The sequence below is a fragment of the Megalopta genalis genome, chromosome 6, assembly GCF_051020955.1.
Source record: "Megalopta genalis isolate 19385.01 chromosome 6, iyMegGena1_principal, whole genome shotgun sequence".
Taxonomy (NCBI): domain Eukaryota; kingdom Metazoa; phylum Arthropoda; class Insecta; order Hymenoptera; family Halictidae; genus Megalopta; species Megalopta genalis.
Window position 1 is genome coordinate 3,095,149 of NC_135018.1, and position 24,492 is coordinate 3,119,640.

The window sequence follows — 24,492 nt, forward strand, 5'->3', positions numbered from 1 at the left end:
ATAATATGATAAAAATAATAAAAATTATAAAAATAATATATATATATATATATTATTATATTATTATTATATTATTATTATTTTATTATATATATTATATATATATTTTATTATTTATTATTTTATCATATTTTATTATAATTATTATTTTAATTTATCGAGGTCTATTGATATTTGTAACCAACACTGTGTTAGTGTTTTCTCATAGAAACACGCATCTGTGAAATATAACAATGGTGTACACTTTTCACACAGATTTTCTATAGAATAGCTTCCTTTTTGCTTGTTGCAGGTTTGAGGATACGATTGGCAAATCTGTTTTTTAAACTCCTAACATGCTTCTTATACATATTCAGAGTCATCACCGACAGCGATCCAACGTATGCAGCATGGTGAGTGGATAATATGTACAGAAAATAATTAGACCATATTTTCATAGTTATAAATAATTATAGTTACATACACGCGTTATATTCGGAAATGTTAAATTCTCGAGATTTGTACAAATCTTGTTACATAAATAATTCAGCTATTCGATTATCCTGTTGCAAAATGATGACGCGAATTTTCCGACAAATCAAATACAGTTTCCTTAAATAAAAGAAAAACATTTAAATAATGTTAGATATAGTAATATTAAATATCCGCATAATGTTTGACGTAAGATGCGTCGTCCAGCGTGTAAGAAACGCGACAACTTTTATTCCACATGCTTGCAGACGAATATCAATAAATAAAAAAAGTCATTCTCTTTCGAAGCGATGTTTCGTCGGAAAACATGTTTCTATGATGTCGTCGCGATTTACGCGATACACGTACAGGCTGATGTCACAATTTTCAAGTTGATTAAGTTTCTTCGACGCAGCGTGTAGTCGCTGAAAATTTCACTGTGCCTGCGCCGTGCTTGCCTGTTCGAGCATAAAATCTTTATTTTTTTTAATTTCGTACTGTTTCATCGGGGACGTTCCGCGAAAAGAGAGACAACGCCGGAAGAATTCCTTCGCAGAACAGAGAGAAAACGTTTCCGCTCGCGATTCGCGACCAACGTTCGCGCGAGATTGCGATATTTTGCCGAATGGCTATCGCGGTCTGACAATAAAACTGCAATAAGATTTCGCGGTCAAAACGGTATTGCATTTTTTCGCCGCAAGTTTTTTAAGAATTACAGTACTCGTTAAAAGATAAGATTTCAAGGGATCCACTGCACATCTATTCCTCTGGGTGCTTCTTTTTTTATAAGAATTTCACTCCATTCGTACATTACGCATTATCTCCAAAAAAGGACAAATTTACCATCCAGAATATTTTCTTATTTCTCATTTTTTTCCTTTTTGTTCTATTATTTTAGATTTTCCCATTTTTTATCCCATTATTTCTCATTTTCTATTTGTTATCGCGTATTCGCGCCTTTATTTATATATTTATTTATTTGCTTCGTCTTCAAACTTATGTAAAATTTTCAATTCTTAACAAATGTCGCATTATTTCTTTATTTGTTAATGCTTTTTTCGTAAGTGCATCGTGAATCTTTGCGGATATCTCTTTCGTGGATATCGATATACTTTTTATGAATATAAGCATTTTATTTGAATGAATTTTAAAATGAATTTTAAAATGAATTTTAAATGAATAAATTTTCAATGAATTTTAAACACGAATATGATACATAAAGATTTGATTGTTTCGCGTATCAACGATTTGCAAATTCAAATGAATTTTCATAAAATGTGCGTTCCGTATGCAAAAGCACATCGAATAATTCAAAGTATGTACAATTATAGTATTGAAATCTTCACAGAATCTTGATTTCTTTCATAATCTCTGAATTATCTAATGTATCGGTGCTGAAAGGACAGTTATCTTTGAACAATTTTTGAACAGTTCACGATGACAAGTAAATATGCATAACGACGTGCGATATTAATGTTGGCAAAATAAAATGGTCGTCAATATAAAAATATTAGAATGCAATACAGTGCAATACATGTGAAATACAGTGCAAACATGTTACTATATAATTATATAGTAAACTTTCTTAATATAGGACAACTATGTTATAAAAATATTAGAATGTAATACAGTGCAAACATGTTACTATATAATTATATAGTAAACTTTCTTAACATAGGACAACTATGTTATAAAAATATTAGAATGCAATACAGTGCAAACATGTTACTACATAATTATATAGTAAACTTTCTTAACATAGGACAACTGTGTCATAAAAATATTAGAATGCAATACAGTGCAATACATGTGCAATACAGTGCAATACAGTGCATGCAGTGCAAACATGTTACTATATAATTATATAGTAAACATTCTTAACATGAGACAACTATGTCATAAAAAGATTAGAATGCAATACAGTGCAATACATGTGCAATACAGTGCAATAAAGTGCATACAGTGCAAACGTGTTACTATATAATTATATAGTAAACTTTCTTCACATAGAACAACTATGTCAGTCCAACTTTATCATAATCTTTTAATCCTTTTTACTTAAAAGAATTTGTATTTACTTTTCATTACTATTTTCATTTGTCGTATGCACTAAATAAAACAATATTGCCATATAAACAACACGTTATATGCTTTGCCATAATATGTACTTTCTCTCTCTCTCTCTCTCTCTCTCTCAATTATATATAATATATAATATAATATAATATAATATATATATATATATATATATATATATATATATATATATATATATAATATAATATAATATAATATAATATAATATATATAATATAATATAATATATATATAATATTTATTAAATTGTCAAATTTCACTCAAATATTAACAGTGTGCAAAGTTTCTTTAATTATTGACGACCAGTGAGTATAAAGAAACAATTTTTAATTCACACGAGCATTGGTAACGACGATTAAAGGTACAGTGAAATTCAAAGCACAAATCAACACACATACGCGTCGATTGTAGAAACTAATTGCTCCGAATGCCGCGATAATAATATTCCGTTAACAATTATCTGAGGTTCGCGAGACAAAGGGTTTCGTAACGTTCCGAAAGCTCCGCCGAAAGTTCCGTACGAGCGATATTTCGCGCGGCGTCGTCGGGAGGCTTTTAAAAAATTTCGCCGCGCGCTCTCTGGCTCTGCAACTGCATCATCAACCGCTTTTAAAAATCCTTTTTCTAGTTACGGCTGCACGCCCGGCAACAAAACCGAGTTCCTCGTGTCTCAGAACCTCACCGAGGAGGAATTTCAAGACCATCCGACCATCAACTGGGACGCGATTTTATGGGTGAGAAGGCCCCTGGAATTGTGGGTCGTCCAAGTGATCCTGGCAATAGTATCACTTACGGAAGCCTTGCTGCTCGCCTATTTAGGTTACAAGGTACGCATTCCCTTTATTCTTGGAGATATCATTTTATGCATAATATTCGTTTTGGAAATCACGGCCGCTTGATGTTTACCGTACGAGATACCTTGTTACTTTATGCCTGCGCCGAGCAGAGAAACACGGCGGGACGCCGGAATGAAACGCAACGAAACTTTAAGTGCCCGCGCTACTTTTAACTGTCCATTGTTGATTCGTCTTTGTCCCGGGATCTCCGGTAAGTATATTGTACACGTTGCCTTCGTCGCAACGAAACTTACTGCCGGGGCACTCTAATTAAGACACGTCGGTTTTATTAACGCCGAGCCGAGGAACCTCTTAAGGAGTCATGCTCGGTTAGGAGTTTTATAAAAAAAAGATGCTGTTCTTGGCGAAGTTTTTTCTCGGTACTTTTAAGACCTTTTTTCTGCCAATGCTTCTTTATTTGAAAGATCGAGCTTTCTATTATTAATTGTAGCTTTTTTTTATGAAAATATGCAGAAAGGTGTAAGTTATGGCAGTTCTCCTGAGGGCTTTCCAAAAAAAAGAACATTTATCTGAGATCATGTACGAAAAATATTCATTCAGTTGACAGTCTAAATTTGTCCTTGAACGAAGGATAGCCTAAATTTGCAATTTGTTGCAAAAACTGTAAGAAAACTGGTAATTTCTTTATTCCACGGAACTGTCTTGCAGCATAGTAATCTCTCTCTCTCTCTCTCTCTCTCTGCAGTTTAACTTTTTTCGCCGATGTACCGGCACTCCTCTCACCATTTTTAGCGCTTTTTGGATTAAAAATTTGTTCCCGCTTTCTCGGTCTAATAAACTAAATTACACGGCAAAAATGTTCTAGTCCTTCAAAATAGCAGCTATACTCGCCTGAACCATAAACTTTCGGAGATCTTAAAGTCCTAGCTCTTAAATAATTAGGCGACTCGCCTTAGTATCTCCGTCAAGTTTCATCCGATTACAATAAAACATTCAGAGAATATTCTCGAAACTTCCACGAACAATCGAAACCTAGAAATTGATCTTTTTAAGGTTTCTGACTGAGCATGATTCTTTAAGATAACGCAAAGCTCTCGAAGATTTAGTTATATTCTGTTATGTTTTGTAGTAAAAAGACTGCGGATCTTCATGGAATTTGTTGCAAATTGGCTGATAGCCTAACCCATAAGTCAAGAATACAAAATTCTTTTCGGTATAGCGATTCGCAGAAACCGTTTCAAATCGGAACACGATCAATTGTTATAACACTCCACAGTTTTACAAAGTTGCAAATTTCGCCGCGTACGTTTCACAAGCACAATTTCACCTTGAAAATCAATTTTCGTTGCACATGCGTTTTTTTTCGAATCATTTCACGGTATCACGTTTCCTCTTCCAAATGTATCTCGAATTTTTTGTTCCCATTCGGACGAAAGTTTCTCGAATTTCAAATCATGAACTGTGCACAGTCAAATTGCAGAAATCAAACACGTCCGATATTATACGCGTACCGTTATTACAATGGGATCGGGAGGTTAAAAACGGCGTTAACTGTCGAAACCAGTGAACAAAGACCATTTCGATCTTTTGTGCGACGCGAACGTTTTTGGTGCATCCGGCTGTTTTAGCTTCTTTTTTCGATTAAATCCAGCGAGAGGAAGTTGTCGGACGCGGAACCTTTTTCCTAATTTTACATTGCACAGTTTTTAATCTGGGACAAATAAAACGAAATTTTATATATATATATAATTTTATATTATATATAAAAAGGTCTCGAATTATTTAGTTAATATATACTAAATTTTATATATATAATTATTAATTATATAATTATATATTATATATATAATATAAAATTTAGTATATATTAGTATATATATATATATATATATATATATATATATATATATATATAATAGTATATAGTATATATATATAATATACATATAATATATAATTATATAATTAATAATTATATATATAATATAAGATTATATATATAAAATTTAGTATCTATTAACTAAATAATTCGAGACCTTTTCGGAAGTGAATCAATAGAATCGTGAAATGATATCAAAATTGCGTTTGTAACGTGCGCGACAGGACTTGTGCAACAATCCAATGCCCAAAGAATGTGAGAAGCAAAGAGCCTGAAGCAAAGGGCTAAAAAAAGCCGGACAAAAAAATAAAACCGGATAAAATTGTCGAATCTGCCCTTAGCGGTTTTTCAACGCGCGTCGCGCCGATTTATAGGTGACCAAAAGATGAAACCCTCTGTGCAAAATCTCAACCCTCTAGCTTTTCGGGGAAGGAGGGTAGTTACAGGGTAAATTAGATCGCGCGCTTTCCCGCCCATCTTTTCTCTCTCGTCGGATGCTTAAAATTTTGAAGAAAGTCTGACCTATTTCGTAGAACAGGCCGCGCGTTCGAGAATTTTTACATATTTTTCGGCTGTGAAAAAAAGAAGATAAAAAGCGATAAAAAAATCGGAAAATTGCTGATCTCTCGAAAACAAACAAATGCGCCCTCCTCGCCATTTTATCAATTTTTGTCAAATTTTTTTCTCCCGGAGAGGGTTGAAATGTGGGGTTTCTCATGGTCACGTATTGATTGGTGCAACGTTCGAAAACCGCTTAGGTCAGATGTGACCGTTTTACCTGGCCAGGCCCTTTGGCGACACGAAATTTTAATCGAACTATTCGAATGAAATAAATTCGCTGTAATGAATAATGAATACGAGAGAAAAAATCACGTTTAAAATACTTTTAAATTAAATTTAATTCGTAGAGTATGCGTCGAATTTCTTGCAGCACGATAGAACATAACCTATACTTATTAATAGCAAGACGAACGAATTCAAACGAAGGAACATTCGCATGAAATGGACAATAAAGCAACGAGATATCTCGTTCGACGACGCTCAGTGTGGTATCTTTAGACGTACTATGTCACTCAGAGATATTTAATCACTCGTTTAATCAATGCTGTATTTAAATTATATAGCATTGTATAATTATTCAATAAATTATATAGCATTGTATAATTATTCAATAAATTATACAGCATTATATAATTATTCAATAAATTATATAGCATTGTATAATTATTCAATAAATTATATAGCATTATGTAATTATTCAATAAATTATATAGCATTATATAATTATTTCAATAAGTTATATAGCATTATATAATTATTCAATAAATTATATAGCATTATATAAGTATTCAATAAATTATATAGCATTATATAATTATTCAATAAATTATATAGTATTATATAATTATTCAATAAATTATATAGCATTATGTAATTATTCAATAAATTATATAGCATTATATAATTATTCAATAAATTATATAGCATTATATAATTATTCAATAAATTATATAGCATTATATAATTATTCAATAAATTATACAGCATTATATAATTATTCAATAAATTATATAGTATTATATAATTATTCAATAAATTATATAGCATTATGTAATTATTCAATAAATTATATAGCATTATGTAATTATTCAATAAGTTATATAGCATTATATAATTATTCAATAAATTATATAGCATCATATAATTATTCAATAAATTATATAGCATTATATAACTATTCAATAAATTATATAGCATTATATAATTATTCAATAAATTATATAGCAGCATATAATTATTCAACAAATTATATAGCATTATATAATTATTCAATAAATAATATAGCATTATATAATTATTCAATGAATTATATATATTATTATTATATTATTATTCAATAGAAAAAAACAAGTAGGATTAGAAAGTGCTAACAAATTCTAGATAGTAGAAGTGATTAAATATTTTTGGCGACGATGTGTATAAGTGTGTTTGTTCCTGTGGTGTCGCCAGTCGTTTCTGCATGGGCATTGCTCTATCCGCCTAATTGCTGCGCGTCCTATCGTTTGTTAAATTAAACAAGGAGTAAAAGCCGAAAACTCGCTTTCGAATAGAACGTGGAAACAGGTCACGAAGTTACGCAAGCCGTGCCAAAGGTTTCCCGAGGCTGCAACCAATTTGCTTTCGCTTCGAGTTCGGGAATTATTATTTTTTCCTTGCGCCAGCGCATAAAAACTCGCTAATCGTCTTTTCCACATTGGAGCGCATTCTTTGAGAATTTCACTCGCACTATGCGGAGCGTTCCAAAATTATAGTACTTCCGGGAAACGTGGAGTTCCTGGGATCATTTGAAATAACTTTTTCCTTCACAAAAATTTTCCGCGAGGCGTCGTTAACGAGTTATTAACGAAAAAACGGTGACCAATGAGAGGCGAGCTTGGCGAGCCAATCGGCGGAACTGTGCTTCGTCCACTCGTTCGTCAAGCTCGCTTCTCATTGGTCAGCGTTTTTCGTTAATAACTCGTAAACAAAGCCGCGGATCGCATTTTCGCAGAGGAAAAAGTTGCTTCGAATGACCTCAGAAAAAAATGGCTTACGTCAAACAGCCTTAAATAATTCTTCGAAAATAATTTCCACCAGACTTGAACTCGAGAATCGATAACGCGTTGATTCTAATTAGAAATGTTACGCTGACATTTCCCTCCTTTTTTTTATATGCGTGCATTGTGAAAGCTGACACGACATTTTCCTGCATTTTCCTGCTAGAATTTTTTTGCGATATTTTACGCTTCACCGCTTCTTGTTATGCTATTTCGTCGTTCTGCAGTTTCATTGAAAATTATTCACGGTTTCACCGAACACGATGAAACACGCAAATCAAAGGAATTTCGTGAAAAATCGGTCTCTCTCTCTCTCTCTCTCTCCCTCTCTCTCTCTCTCTCTCTCTCTCTCTCTGCTTACAATTAGAATCGTTCCGATAGGAGATCCGTACAAAAAGAAGTTGCTCGCAAACGTTCGCGTTGTTTTCGGCTGAACGCGAAGCCGATGCAATAAAAAACTTATTACGTAGGCGAAGGTATAATCAAAAATTTTTACGAAGTTTCGGGCGGGCTTGTAGGCGGTCGCAAAACATGCCGAGCTCTCTGCGAAAGTTTTCCTCATTTCACTCGAAAAGTAAACGGGGAAATCTGTAGAAAGTCCCGCGACAGAGGAAAGAAGTTCGTCGTTCTGTAGTTCTGCTAAATTACAATCCTTATTCTTTTTACCAGTTTCTGCTGGCAGGAGAACGAAATTCATCCGACGTCTTTATACGACGCTCAATCTAATATATAATACGTATGTACTCGCGAATAGTCCTGATCTATCCTCAATTCTCTAATGTATGCGGTTGCGTTCACTTGACGAAGAAACATTCGCAGATCACCCAGAATCGATCAGAAATTGATAACGTTCGCGATAAAATTCGTCAAGATTATATATTTATTAAGATTTGGGTGATTCTTAGCTTTTAAGCATCACAAATTCTCTCCAATTTTGCGCGCGACATTTTCTCAGCAAATCTCATCATTCGAGAAAAAGACGTCCTGCCAGAAAAATACGAGGATCGAAAGATAAGAATATATTATTATATTGCGTATAATATATAGTAATTTATTATTATAATAATATATAAGAATATATATAATATATATAATATAATATAATAATATATAAGTGTGTATATAATATATATAATATAATATAATAATATATACGAATATATATATAATACATAGAATATAATATAATAATATCTAAGAATCTATATAATATATATAATATAGTATAAAAATATCTAAGAATCTATATAATACATATAATATAATATAATAATATCTGAGAATCTATATAATATATATAATATAATATAATAATATATAAGAACATATTATATTGCCCATAATTAATAAGAAAAAGTGTAACTCTAATAATTAACCCTATAATATAGGGTCAGAGATAACCCTTTCTGCGAAAGAACTCGCAGCGCCATAAATTAATAAAAAAAAGAGAAATTGCTTTCGTATTTTAGCAACACAGAAAGTACGTTCGTTCTAACTAGAAAATTTGCGAGTCAAGCACGTTGACAGCAGCAATAACGTCGCCTCGACGGATGCGTCAGAGGAAAGACACTATCCGCGATGGCTATAAAATTATTATTGAACGGTGTCAAATTTGAACGAGTCGGTTGCTTTCTATGCGCACGACCGCAGATAGGATCTATAATACGTTGCGGAGTGTGTGTAGCACGCTATTCGCTAATCGAGCATTCCGGCAACCCGATTCGTCACGTTGTAACAACCGACAAACTCCGATAAGGCTATGTTAAGAACGCATGAACGTGATACGAGAAGCTTTTCGTGCGATTGCAACGGGAGTCCTGAAACCGGCTGTAATATAGGTTTCGATTGTGGAGATGTGTGTATCAAAAACCATAATCCCCGTAATAGCTGATAACTGTCGCAACGTGTCGCCTCCAACTGGCTTCGTTGATTTATAAGATGGCGCCATGTGTTAACATTTACGTGTTCGATATCGCTATCATCGCAGCCACGGATTACCGTATGCGCGTATATTTTTCATAGAAATGTTTGACAGAATGAAGAAATATTTGTTAGATTATAGTGATTTTATATATTTTATATTATATATATTATATTTTATATATTTTATATTAGATATATTATATATTTTATATATTTTATATTAGATATATTATATATTTTATATATTTTATATTAGATATATTATATATTTTATATATTTTATATATTTTATATTAGATATATTATATATTTTATATATTTTATATTAGATATATTATATATTTTATATATTTTATATTATATATATTATATTTTATATATATTATATTATATATATTATATTTTATATATATTATATATTTTATATATTTTATATATTGATAGTGATTTTTAATTGCGCGTTGAAATGAAAAAGCAGCATAATAATAGTAGTCTCTCTAATTGATGCCCAGATTGCGCACAAAAATGGACAATTTGGGAAGAGGAGATGCGATTATTCCAGCTTACGGTTTATTTTTATAGTTATAAATTGTCCACAAATATGAAAACGAGCCGCAAGGCTCGAATAATCGTATCTCCTCTTCCCAAATTATCCAATTTAGTGGGCAATCTGAGCGTCAGTAAGGGAGACATTACTGTATATATTTGTTATTCACACGTGATATTATTCACGAAGTTAACGAACGCAGATGTTAATTTCTCAATTTTTTGTCTCAATTTTTACTGCATTTTGCTTCGGAATTGATGCAAAAGATGAAACGAAGAAAATGAATTGCAATCAGATTATAATTTCCCAGAAAGACAGTGTTGACTTGTTTAGCTATTGTTTAGCGAACAATATAGTTCCTTCTTGTAAAATTATGGTGTCTTTGCATACCGCCTGATTTTCGAGCTTTCTATTGTCCGCCATTGTGTAACACTGACACGATATTCGAGCACGTGCCACAGAGAATATTTTCGAATATATAATAATGTGTACGAATAAAATATTATTAATGAAAATATTATATATTAACAGCGCGGGCGAATACAGGTAGGAAAATTATACAGGTGAAAAAACGTGTTGGAAAATATACGCGACGGTGTGGATATGAAATGTTTATTACAGAGACACGGGCACTCCGCGTGCGTTAAAAAAAATATTTGAATAGTTAATTACAATATCCAATAAATCTCAGCATCCGTTTGCGTTTCAATAACCGATGAACGATTTTTACATACAACGACGACGCGTTCGACAAGAATTTGAAATTCGTTTTTTAGCGTCACGCTCAGTTTTGCAGGATTTAAAAGAGAAGTCAAACGTTTGACTTTTTGAAACGTAGGTTTTTTTTCCGTTTTAACGATAAAATCGCACTTTCACAGCCAGGAAAATACAGCGAATGCGACGAATTGTGCGATCCCCGATATCCTGGTTGCTATTGTTATGGCGTCGCCATCTTGTCTTTATCGTCGGTGTTAATGTTGATTTTACTGTCTTAAACGCGGGCGATACAGAGCTGATAAAAATCGCAGTATACCAGGTCGTATTATACATATACATATATGTAAACATTAGGTCAAGTCATAAATGTACAATAAATTCTCCCTAAAAGCAATGTGAGCCTAAATTTTGAAGGCAATTGATTGAGTAGATTTCAATGTATCATTGGCACCGTTTTGGAATTATATATAAATAATTATATTCCAAATTATATATAAATTCTAAACATTTTATCTATAATTATTTATTATTATTTAGAATTATATAAAATTATAAATAATTCCGAGAAGAACGCATTTCAAATTTTGTGCACCAATAATCGCTCGTAGAGAGGACCTCCTTCAACCAGCTTCAATTATTTTAATATAAACAAATTCAGTCGTGAGGTTTCGGAGACATATTTCTAAATCTACGCAGTTCAAGAAAATATGAAACAACTCGAATTTTTTTCACGGATTCACACTGAAACACTCCTTTCAACTTAACTTCGAAAAACGTCGCGACTGCGGAATCGACGCTTACGGAATCCAAAATGGATTCTCGTGGATCAATGTATTACATTGGGTTGGCAACTAAGTAATGGCCGATTTGTTCAATGAAATAAAAAATTTTTTTTTACTTGGAACGAAGTTTAATCTGTAATGTATTTTCCATTTTGTTCGACGACCTTTTGCCATCTCTCTGACAACTTGAAAATTCCACGCTCGTAGAAAGTCTGATCCTTTTCGGCCAAAAACTGAATTAAGTGAGATTTTACAGCGTCGTCATCGTTAAAAGTTTTACCACGAAGGGAGTTGTCCAGGGATCGAAATAAGTGGTAATCCGATGGCGCGAGATCAGGGCTATATGGGTGTAACATCGATTCCCAACCAATATCCATGAATTTTTGCCGAGTGGACAAAGACGTGTGCGGCCTAGCATTGTCCTGCTGGAAAATGACACCTTTACGATCGACCAATTCTGGTCGCTTTTCCTTGACCGCTGCATTCAATTTGTCCAGTTGCTAACATTCACGGATAATAAAAAATAACATAATAATAATAATAATAATTTCATAATATAACATTTACGGATATCATAAAAATGGGAGTGAGAGACATATATAACTGAAATCGGCAATTACTTAGTTGTCAACCCAATAGAACCTTCAAGAAATCAATTTTTTGTTATTTCATTTTCTGAAAGTATTTTTTTTTAATATTTCCACCAATGGATATTGTTGGATTTGAAAAATTGATGAAGTTATAAGCGTGTGTGTCCGTGGCTGACGTCGCGCTGTTGCACGGTGCTTCAAACAGCAGGTATATTTTAATAATAATAATTTTATAATATAACATTTACGGATATCATAAAAATGGGAGTGAAAGACATATGTAACTGAAATCGGCAATTACTTAGTTGCCAACCCAATAGAACCTTCAAGAAATCAATTTTTTGTTATTTCATTTTCTGAAAGTATTTTTTTTTAATATTTCCACCAATGGATATTGTTGGATTTGAAAAATTGATGAAGTTATAAGCGTGTGTGTCCGTGGCTGACGTCGCGCTGTTGCACGGTGCTTCAAACAGCAGGTATATTTTAATAATAATAATTTTATAATATAACATTTACGGATATCATAAAAATGGGAGTGAAAGACATATGTAACTGAAATCGGCAATTACTTAGTTGCCAACCCAATAGAACCTTCAAGAAATCAATTTTTTGTTATTTCATTTTCTGAAAGTATTTTTTTTTAATATTTCCACCAATGGATATTGTTGGATTTGAAAAATTGATGAAGTTATAAGCGTGTGTGTCCGTGGCTGACGTCGCGCCGTTGCACGGTGCTGCAAACAGCAGGTATATTTTAATAATAATAATTTTATAATATAACATTTACGGATATCATAAAAATGGGAGTGAGAGACATATATAACTGAAATCGGCAATTACTTAGTTGCCAACCCAATAGTGACGTTCTTTTCTTTAGCAATGCTTTTCTCGGAACAACGGGACATTCTGAATTTGATGTTCTTGCCATCATTGTGTGGTTCACGTGATCGCAGTTTCGGAACAACGTAACTCGGGCCGTATGGTTATGGAAAATTGTCTCATTTCAGATAAATGAATGGCTGTCATAAATCGTAGACGTAGCAGTGACGCGAAATTTATTGCGTGGAACCCCGAAATTCACAGAACTCATCCTTCTCGGAAAGTCGTAAACCGATCCTGTTACGCTAAATGTTCTTAATATTGAATTATGGCGTTGTAAGATTTTAGACGCGAGTTATGTTTTGCGTCAGGACCAATAACTGTGCGTATACAATGGCCGACAGTCTACGATGTTCATAATGTCGGTCGAGTCCAAACGGAATCAGCGAGACACAGTATGATGGTCATAAATTTGAGACGACGAATATTGATTTAATTTCGTCTCGAAGCCTTCGATAATCTTGAACAGCAAAATTTGGGCCAACGAACCAGCAACAATGCATTACCTAAGAAAAAAACATTAGAAATGAAACTGGTGAATTAAATGAGCAAATATGCCAAAACCTCATCGAAAATATATATGTTGATGTGTTCGAATTGATATCGAACTGATCGAACGTGGTCGTGATGGTCATTCGACAGATATCCTCTTTCACATATAATCGTCATAGAAGATGCTTGATAATTAAATAAAAAGAACAATAAAGTTCAAAGTAGCTTGCTTTTTATTTAAAAAAGAAGACTTACTATAATCTATTTTGGATAACTCTATGTTACGGAAAGATTTACATTTTCTGAGACAATAGTAATGCCCTATTCAATATGGTGCCCCATAATAAAGAGAGCAATAAAGTTCAAAGTAGCTTGCTTTTTATTTTTTTAAGAACTTACTATAATCTATTTTGAATAACCCTGTGTTACAGAAAGATTTACATTTCCTGAGACAACGGTAATGCCCTATTCAATATGGTGCCCCATAATAAAGAGAGCAATAAAGTTCAAAGTAGCTTGTATTTTATTTTAAAAAAAACTTACTATAATCTATTTTGAATAACCTTGTGTTACAGAAAGATTTACATTTTCTGTGGCAACGGTAATGCTCTATTCAATATAGTGCCCCATAATAAAAAGAGCAATAAAGTTCAAAGTAGCTTGTTTTTTATTTTTTTAAGAACTTACTATAATATATTTTGAATAACCCTGTGTTACAGAAAGATTTACATTTCCTGAGACAACGGTAATGCCCTATTCAATATGGTGCCCCATAATAAAAAGAACAATAAAGTTCAAAGTAGCTTGTTTTTTATTTAAAAAGGAAAACTTACTATAGTCTATTTTGGATAATCCTGTGTTACAGAAAGATTTACATTTTCTATGGCAACGGTAATGCTCTATTCAATATAGTGCCCCATAATAAAAAGAGCAATAAAGTTCAAAGTAGCTTGTTTTTTATTTTTTTAAGAACTTACTATAATCTATTTTGAATAACCCTGTGTTACAGAAAGATTTACATTTCCTGAGACAACGGTAATGCCCTATTCAATATGGTGCCCCATAATAAAAAGAACAATAAAGTTCAAAGTAGCTTGTTTTTTATTTAAAAAAGAAAACTTACTATAGTCTATTTTGGATAATCCTGTGTTACAGAAAGATTTACATTTTCTGTGGCAACGGTAATGCTCTATTCAATATAGTGCCCCATAATAAAAAGAGCAATAAGGTTCAAAGTAGCTTGTTTTTTATTTTTTTAAGAACTTACTATAATCTATTTTGAATAACCCTGTGTTACAGAAAGATTTACATTTCCTGAGACAACGGTAATGCCCTATTCAATATGGTGCCCCATAATAAAAAGAGCAATAAAGTTCAAAGTAGCTTGTTTTTTATTTAAAAATGAAAACTCACTATAATCTATTTTGAATAACTCTGTGTTACAAAAAAATTTACATTTTCCGAGAAACGGTAATGCCCTATTCAATATGGTGCCCCATAATAAATGCCCCCAAACGCCCCCAAATAAATGCCCCATTCATGGTATTTCTCCCCTACTCGTGACCCCATCGTCCATCAGGCTCGGCATCCGCCGAAATTATGATTTCCGAAGGCAATTACCGCGAAAGGTCCGGGTAAACGATTAAATTTCAGGAATGCGATCGGAATGATCGAGCGATCTCCGAGCGCGATGTAGCGGATCGACTAGTAGTTAGCTCGAGGGCCAGCTGGCCAGAAAACAGGGTGACGTTTTGAATCGCGAGGGGTGGGAGGGCGGGAGGGTTCAAAGGCTTTCGATGCCACTCGAGGATCGCGAAGGAGCATAAACTGAGAGGGGCTCCGTAGTGAAGTGGACTCGAGTTCTCAGAGATTCGGGAGCCGTGCCAGAGCGCGGCCCCTCTGGCCGCACACGGTTGAACGCTCGAGCACGCGCGCATGGCACAGCCGAATAAATACACACGAACACCGTGGCAAATCGGTTCCTATGATTCGCAGTCGCTGCAAGCAGTTGACCCGGCCGAAGGGAATCCAATCTTGGTTCACGACTAATGATCGTCAAATGGGTTATAGTAACGGAAACCGACGTGCACACTCGTGTACACTCCACCCTACCCCCCTCCCCACCCTTCGCCCGCGCCGCTCCGCTATTATGTCTTGTTCCGTCATTCTCCATTTACGAAGTTTGCTGCCGAGAATTCGACGTCTGTCAGAGTTAAACGGACTCGCGTCGCGCGCTCCGCAACTTAACTTATTGGAACACAATGGTCACCTTTTTCTCGATAACTTCTCGGAATCGACGTTGCGTTCGCTAAAGGTGTTCGAGGACCCGAAAATGTCCGGTCGGATCGGGTCTGGATGAGAAATGTTTTCGGGATTCGGACGGGTCATCGAATCTTTTTAGATTTCCGAGAGAATCAAATATTATATTATATTACTGTATTATTGTATTATTATATTATTATATTATTGTATTATTGTACTATTATATTATTATATTATTGTGTTATTATATTATTATATTATTGTATTATTGTATTATTATATTATTATATTATTGTATTATTATATTATTATATTATTGAACTATTATATTATTATATTATTGTACTATTATATTATTATATTATTGTGTTATTATATTATTATATTATTATATTATTGTATTATTGTACTATTATATTATTATATTATTGTATTATTGTACTATTATATTATCATATTATTATATTATTATATTATTGTGTTATTATATTATTATATTATTGTATTATTGTACTATTATATTATTGTATTATTGTACTATTATATTATTATATTATTGTATCATTGTACTATTATATTATTATATTAGATTTAGAAATATGTCTCCGAAACCTCACGACTGAATTTGTTTATATTAAAATAATTGAAGCTGGTTGAAGGAGGTCCTCTCTACGAGCGATTATTGGTGCACAAAATTTGAAATGCGTTCTTCTCGGAATTATTTATAATTGTACATAATTCCAAATAATAATAAATAATTATAGATAAAATGTTTAGAATTTACATATAATTTGGAATATAATTATTGTACTATTATATTATCATATTATTATATTATTGTATTATCGTACTATTATATTATTACATTATAATATTATCGTATCATTATATTACTATATTATTATATTATTATATTAGACGCTTGTTTCGTGGGAAAATTGATGTCGACGAAAGGAACTTCGAAATTCCCCTCGAAGTTCTTAAGAAATATCAACTGAATTCCTAGAACTGTGTTCAGTAACGAGAAAACCCTCGGAGTCCGCGAATAGGGGCACAGTAATTGGCTCCTCCGCCCTATATTCGCCTGCATCTCCGGAACAAAGTGAGACACAACTTCGCCAAAGCGCTCTGTTTACAGCTGCATCTCTCCTTAATAAACATGTCGCGTATGAACAAGTTTCCTCCGACGTAGTTCCGAACAGGATGATTCAGAGCTTCGAGGTTCGATACGGCTGCGACGTCGATGTGATTCAAGGAACGTTCCGTGAAACCGAGTTCCAAGAACTGTGCCGAAGATGTTACGCTCGCCGAAATTCATCGTCGCCGTGCTCAAACGCGGGACGCCCTTCTCGTCCTTCGCTTCTTTCCAGAATCGAAGAAGGCACTCGACACTCGTGTTCGTTTCAAATCGAACGATGAAGTCGTACCGCGCAGCGGAGTTTCTTTAGCAGAAATAGGTCAGAAGAATCTTTGGTTTACGGAGATGAAAAAACTTGTCGGGCGTTCGAGAGATAAAAAAGCATGGACGCGCGCGGCGGTGGTTCCGTTGGAAAAAAAATGGAGAACGATATTTCGTAGCTGAAAAATCGAACTCTCGGTTCCCCTTTGTCTCGCCTCAATGGCCGCTTTCGCTTTTGAGACACGGATGAAAGTTCATCACTCTTCAGCCGATTCCCGTTTTATATCGGTACCTTTTAACCCGTTCAATCCTCCCGCTGTTTTAAATGTCAGCCGTGCGTTCTCGTCGTGAACCGGTTAAATATGCGGTCTGTTTATCACAGTTCGCAAAACTCGCAGCTTTATGAGGATTCCGCGGCATGGAATTCGCGCGACCAGCTCGCGGCGATCAAATTTAGTAGCGTGACGGGCTGACGATCGAAGCATCGATCACTCTGTTCAATGATTTTTGGATCGATTTTTCTCAGATGGTATTCTTTTATTATTATATATATATATATATATATATATATATATATATATATAATATAATAATATAATATTAATATTATAATATAATGATATATATATTATATTATATTATATTATATTATATTATATTATAATATTAATATTATATTAATATTATAATATAATGATATATATATATATATATTATTTATGTATTTTTTTTATTTTTTACACAGAACGACACAGATAAACAGAACTGATTTATTATAAATACTTATTTATATAAACTTATAATATACTTATTTATATATAAACAGAACAGAACGATAAAATGTTAAATTCACGAATCGAAGAAAAGAAACAGCGTGAAATTCGTGTTCGGAGACCAGTGATAAAATTTGTTAATTTAGAAACAAAAATTTCGGGTCTCGACGACTTAACACAGAGAACACACAGTTATTGCATGAGACCAGCGAGCGAAAGTGCAGAACGGCTGTTTGACCTTTTCTCAGACTCTTCTAACGCACTTTGTATTTTCTTGTAATTGTCGCTGGGTTTGTTGAGCTGTCTCCGTCATGTTCACAGGGAAACGTCTGGCAGCAGTTACTCTCGTTCCACTTCATCTTGGAGCTGGTCAACACTATACCATTTACCATCACGGTGAGTAATCGGTTAATTTTACTCGATATTTTTCTTCCCGTTTGTCCACGCTATTTTGATACATGTGAACGGAATCATTATATTTATCCGTTCGTTCATTTATTTCACCGTTTATTTATTTTCACTGTTTCTTTATTTAACCTGCATCGGTGCTCGGAACGCTTCGGAACGCGACATTGGGCTCCGCCCACTGACTGCCGCCGCGGGGTGGGGAGCGAGACGCAGCGGCGGCAGTCGGGAGGCGGAGCCCAATGTCGCGTCCCGAAGCGTTCCGAGCACTGATCTACATACGAAATTATGAAAAATGTTATATCAGAGGACACCATATAATATATTGCAACAGAAACATTAATTAGTTAACGATGATAATATCAGAAGTAATGGAGAATGAATAAATTAGTGTTACAGCATTAATTATCTAATATAATCTTACTCAAGTTGATTTTCAGATCTTCTTGAATATTACAGCGGTTTCGTTAAGTAGTCGTAAGTTCGTAACATCCCAGTAGTATGTGTTCAATATTTAGTAGTAATTAGTTAATGTTCGAGTAGACAGTTCGGTTCATTAGTTTTCAGACGTTTCAAAAACTGTGTTTATTGTACATATACGAAATAGTAAAGCTCTTTGGACTAACTTAAAAAGTTAAAAAATATTATTTTCACGACCCAAGTACCTGAGAGAATGGAATTATAAAATTCCGGAAATGATAAATATTCAATTATTAAAATATGGACAACGTACGTAATAATTACAGTTATCTTTAGTAATAAATACGATAATTTTTCATCAGCAGTACACGCGATAAATCTGAGTTATTTCGACAGCATATTGTATTACCAAGTCCTGCAACTTTAGTAATAAATATCTCTTGAGGCAAACATTTCCAAGCATAATACCAGAAGAAGAATTTGTCTGTTTTATGGTTCTGAATTCGTATCTGAGGATTGTCGGCTTAACCATGGCACAGCCTGTAATGTCATTGTAAAACAGTGTTTGCTGCTCATAAAAATCTGGAGCGTTAATTGAATATTTATTTCACAGTATCACAGTTCAGAAAGATATTTTGGAGACCACGCTTAACGGAGACACCCTGTATACCATAAAATTATAAATTGATATATAATCAATTATATAATATTGATATATATTGATATATATATAAAAATATAATAAATAAATATATATTATTATATATATATAAATTATAAATTGATTATATATATATAATAATATATATATATTTATTTATTTATTTATTTATTTATTTATTAATTTTGTTAGCATATAATGCGAAACTGGCACAAATAACTATGAAAATGACATTATTAGCTGTGATACTGTTTTTGGTGCTTGAAGACATCTAACTTTCGTAGAGTAAATTTTCAGTAAATTTCCCCTAATTAGCGCTCAGATTGCGCACAAAAATGAACGATTCGTAAAGCGGAGATTCGATTGTATAATACAATCGCGTCTCCTCTTCCCAAATTGTCCATCTTTGTGCGCGAATCTGACCGCGAATTAGGCAGAAATTACCGTAGAATCTGAGCGTCGATTAGGGAGAGTTAGGCTTGAATTTCGCGGCCGGATTTATTTTCAGATCGAGCGAGAGCGAAGCGCGGCGTCCGTAGATTTCGGAGCGGAGAACGATCCTAAGTAAACAAATAATGCGTAATGTAATTGGAATTAAAATTGTACGCATATACGAATGACATTAAAACGAACGGAAGAGCGCGGAGAGCCACGAAAAAACGGTCCTTCTCGCGGAGACTTCGAGCATTTCGCCGGCAGCGAGAGACGTTATTTCGTCAGCGAAAATTTCAATCGGTTCTGCGATCCCACTAAATTCCATTTCAGCCAAGCGTCGATAGGAATCTACAGGTTTTACGTGCATCCGGCACGCGACAGCGAGAGATTCTTAGATAGAACATTATTTGGTCGGATCGTGTGCTAAGCCGCGCGCACTCGGACGACTTTCGTCCCGACAACAAGCATCGCGGCAAAACGGTCTGGAGAACTTGTTGCTTTCGGTTAGCATCGGTCGTGTTCTCGTACGAAGTTACGGTATTCCACTATCCCCGGAGCTATGTTCGGCCGAATGATAGTAATGGGCTCTTGTTACGCGATCACGGATACGAATTCGCAGCGCCTCCGGTCGCGATTTATGGTTATCGGGAACGGGTTATCTCGGAAGCATCGAATTCATTTGTTCGGAACAAGATAGAATCCTCGATCTCCTTCTTTCCGATTCGCGGTCGAGGCTGACCAAATTGGCTATCGTTTCATTTTACAGCAAATAAATAATCATAAATTTTATCTGCACAAGATTGATAATGAATTCGAAACGTCCACGGATTTGTCGTTCGATCGCAGTGTAATTTGCGTACTTTGGAAAGGATATTATCGCTGTTCGTTTGTTCAAAGAACAATTTGATTGCAAATTTGACGGTTAAAATGCAATTTTATCTGCAATAAATGAAGATAAAGACTTGAATTACGGTTGAATCTTTCGGATAAACGAAGCTGCGAATTGCTGCGTTCGCTTCCTCGCCGTTTACAACAAATAAATAATTATAAATTTTATCTGTACAAGATTGATAACGAATTCTCGGAACGTCCATGGATTTGTCGTTCGGTCGCAGTGTAATTTGCGTACTTTGGAAACGAAGTTGCCACTGTTCGTTTGTTCAAAGAAAAATTTGATTTCAAATTTGACAGATAAAATGCAATTTTATCTGCAATAAATGAAGATAAAGACTTGAATTACGGTTGAATCTTTCGGATAAACGAAGCTGCGAATTGCTGCGTTCGCTTTCCCGCCGTTTACAGCAAATAAATAATCATACATTTTATCTTTACAAAATTGATAATGAATTCGGAACGTCCACGGATTTGTCGTTCGGTCGCAGCGTAATTTGCGTACTTTGGAAAGGATATTATCGCTGTTCGTTTGTTCAAAGAACAATTTGATTTCAAATTTGACAGATAAAATTGCATTTTATCTGCAATAAATGAAGATAAAGACTTGAATTACGGTTGAATCTTTCGGATAAACGAAGCTGCGAATTGCTGCGTTCGCTTTCTCGCCGTTACTCGAATTACAGGACGAATTACTCGACGTTTTCAATTCGTTAATTACGTGAAATCGGGATTTAACAGGATCGTTGTATTTCGCGGGAATTAACAATGCAAATGCAAAATAATGCAGACATTGCCAGTATAATTCGAGAACAACAAAACGACGGATAGGAGGACCACTTGACGCGACACTCGACGAACGAGTATCGTGAACTTTTGCAATTAAAAACGTGCGCTGTTTTCTCGGAACTCGGTAACAAATGATTTTCTCTTTCTCTCTCATTCTCTCTCTCTCTTTCTCATCCTCCCCTTCTGTCTAGATTTCTTACACAGTCATAAATGAAAACGGACAAAGAACATTTCCTGAAAATAAAATCTTTAGACGAAATCTAAACACTAAAACAGTCGTTGTTAATGGCCAGGCTATCACTGCGATGTTAAAAGATAAAAAATTGAGAAGAAGAGAACGAATCTCCTGGATTTTGACCGGTAGAGTGAAAATGCAACATGTTCTATCTATCACAATGGTTGATTGGCTTGCAGTGGTGCTGTCTATACATTTTCTGAACTAATGATCACGTCGCTTTATTTTTTTTCTATTCTACTTTTCAAGATATTCCATAAAATCGAATCAATTTATTTGGATTATTGAAAATTCGGTATTCTTCGTACAATATACATTATTTCATATTTTTAGTTATTTTATATATATATATATATATATAACTGAAAATACAAAATAATATATATATATATATATATATGTATATATATATATATATATATATATATATATATATATATAATATTGTATTTTCAGTTATTATATATCTTATTGTATATTCTTAATTATTATATATATATTATTTTGTATTTTTAGTTATTATATATATTATTTTATATTTTTAGTTATTATATATCTTATTGTATATTTTTAGTTATTATATATATATAATTTTATATTTTTAGTTATTATATATATTATTTTATATGTTTAGTTATTGCATATATTATTACATATTATTATTATTATTTATTATTTTCTCCCAATAATTCTGAGCTCCATTATCGATGACTAAAACGCGAAGGATGTTTCTTCCAGGCTCGCGATAAATTGTATAAGATCTCGCCGGTGCATCGATCTTTCCTTGTTAACCTCGATCTAGACAGAAATGGGATGTAACGCCATCAGAGAGTTGTGCCCTGTGATTTAATTGGTTCAATCTTATTAGCTTTGTGTCCCTCCTTCAATGTTACGGGCAAAATCCCCAAATCCCGAAATCTTAGCGTGTCGTAACCGCTTGGAAAACGCATCTGCCTCAAGAGACAAATAAATTTCCGCGTAAAGAGACTATGATGTATTTCCATTAAAGTTACAGGATTACGTGAACTGTTATTAGAACATACGAGGACCTGCTGTACGCGATCAGGCACGAATTAGTTCCCGCGATTTTTCAGCCCCTCCCGATTGGTCCGACAGAAAAATGTTTTCTCCAAAACTGACAAAGTTAATTGGTATTTAATTGCCAAGTGAGGTTGCGATTGTTTTCAATTTAAAAGCAAATTGATTTTCGATGAAAAGGAAACAAGGCCACGGCACAGGGAAGTCATTTTCAGCAATGCTGCATGCCATTTTCAGCATTGAAAAATTTATTTAAAATCTAATGTCGCAAACGAAAAGTATTTATTTATCTTGAAAACGAAGAGTCTCCGAAGTTCGATCACCTATTTCAGGAACACCCTGTACAATGGATAACGAAAAATTAGTAGAATCTAGATGTGATATTTGCAAAACTTGAAATATAAATATAATATAATAATAATATATATATATAATATAATATAATATAATATAATATAATATAATATAATATAATATAATATAATATAATATAATATAATATAATATAATATAATATAATATAATATAATATAATATAATATAATATAATATAATATAATATAATATAATATATATATAATATATAATATAATATAATATAATATAATATAATATAATTGATACAAATTTGCTTGAGTTTTCTTTTCTTATTATTTCGTTTAGGTTCAAAGAATAATCGGTTTTATCGAAACGGAGCATAAATTTTCTTTTTGCAGCTACTTTATCCACCGATGCGAAATCTCTTCATCCCGGTGTTCCTGAACTGCTGGTTGGCAAAGCATTCTTTGGAGAATATGTTCGTGAGTAAAATTATTATATACAATTCTGCGATTTATTATCATTTACAATCATTTTGATTGTATTCGATCATTCTGAAATTACGATCGCGCGACTTTCGTATCGTTACTCGACATCTTCTCTTCCAGAATGATCTACACAGGGCCATGCAGAAATCCCAGTCAGCTTTAAGTCAACAACTGATGATCCTTACTGCTACATTACTGTGCCTTGTCTTTACTAGGTAAGCCTTTTATACCGAGCGACCAATTTCGCGCTTAGTTATCTCCTAAACTATAGGTTTCTTCGAAAAATCTTCTAAACGAAACTCACCCTGTTTCGAGGGGTACATCTTGCGACAGTCGCGAATTCTCTCTAGATGAATGTGCCTCCGAAATTTGAAGATGACCTTGACTTTTTTAAACGGAACTGTATACTTTTTTCTTGATCAGCTTGTAGTCCATTCCAAGACGAATCCATTGACATGTCACACGTTGGTGTTTCAAGCTAGTTTAAGGTTATTTAACGCCGTTCGACCGCTCGGATGCCTCGCGTCGTCCGCGCTCGCCTCTCATTGGTCAGCGTTTTTCGTTAATAACTCGCGAACGAAGCCGCGGATTGCATTTTCGCTGAGGAAAAAGTTCTTTAGAATGT

General features: G+C 33.6%; 1 protein-coding gene across 1 annotated transcript in view; it reads left to right on the forward strand.

Annotated features, from left to right (window-relative positions):
• Window positions 1-24,082, forward strand: part of LOC143259763 (potassium channel subfamily T member 1-like) — a gene marked incomplete at its 3' end in the record, with an annotated part of 266,946 nt that extends 242,864 nt beyond the window's left edge. Inside the window, 5 exon segments of the mRNA XM_076523269.1 lie at window positions 293-392; window positions 3,176-3,374; window positions 18,509-18,583; window positions 23,778-23,861; window positions 23,988-24,082. Coding sequence (XP_076379384.1) covers window positions 293-392; window positions 3,176-3,374; window positions 18,509-18,583; window positions 23,778-23,861; window positions 23,988-24,082 — 553 coding nt within the window.
• Between the last annotated feature and the right edge of the window lie 410 nt (window positions 24,083-24,492).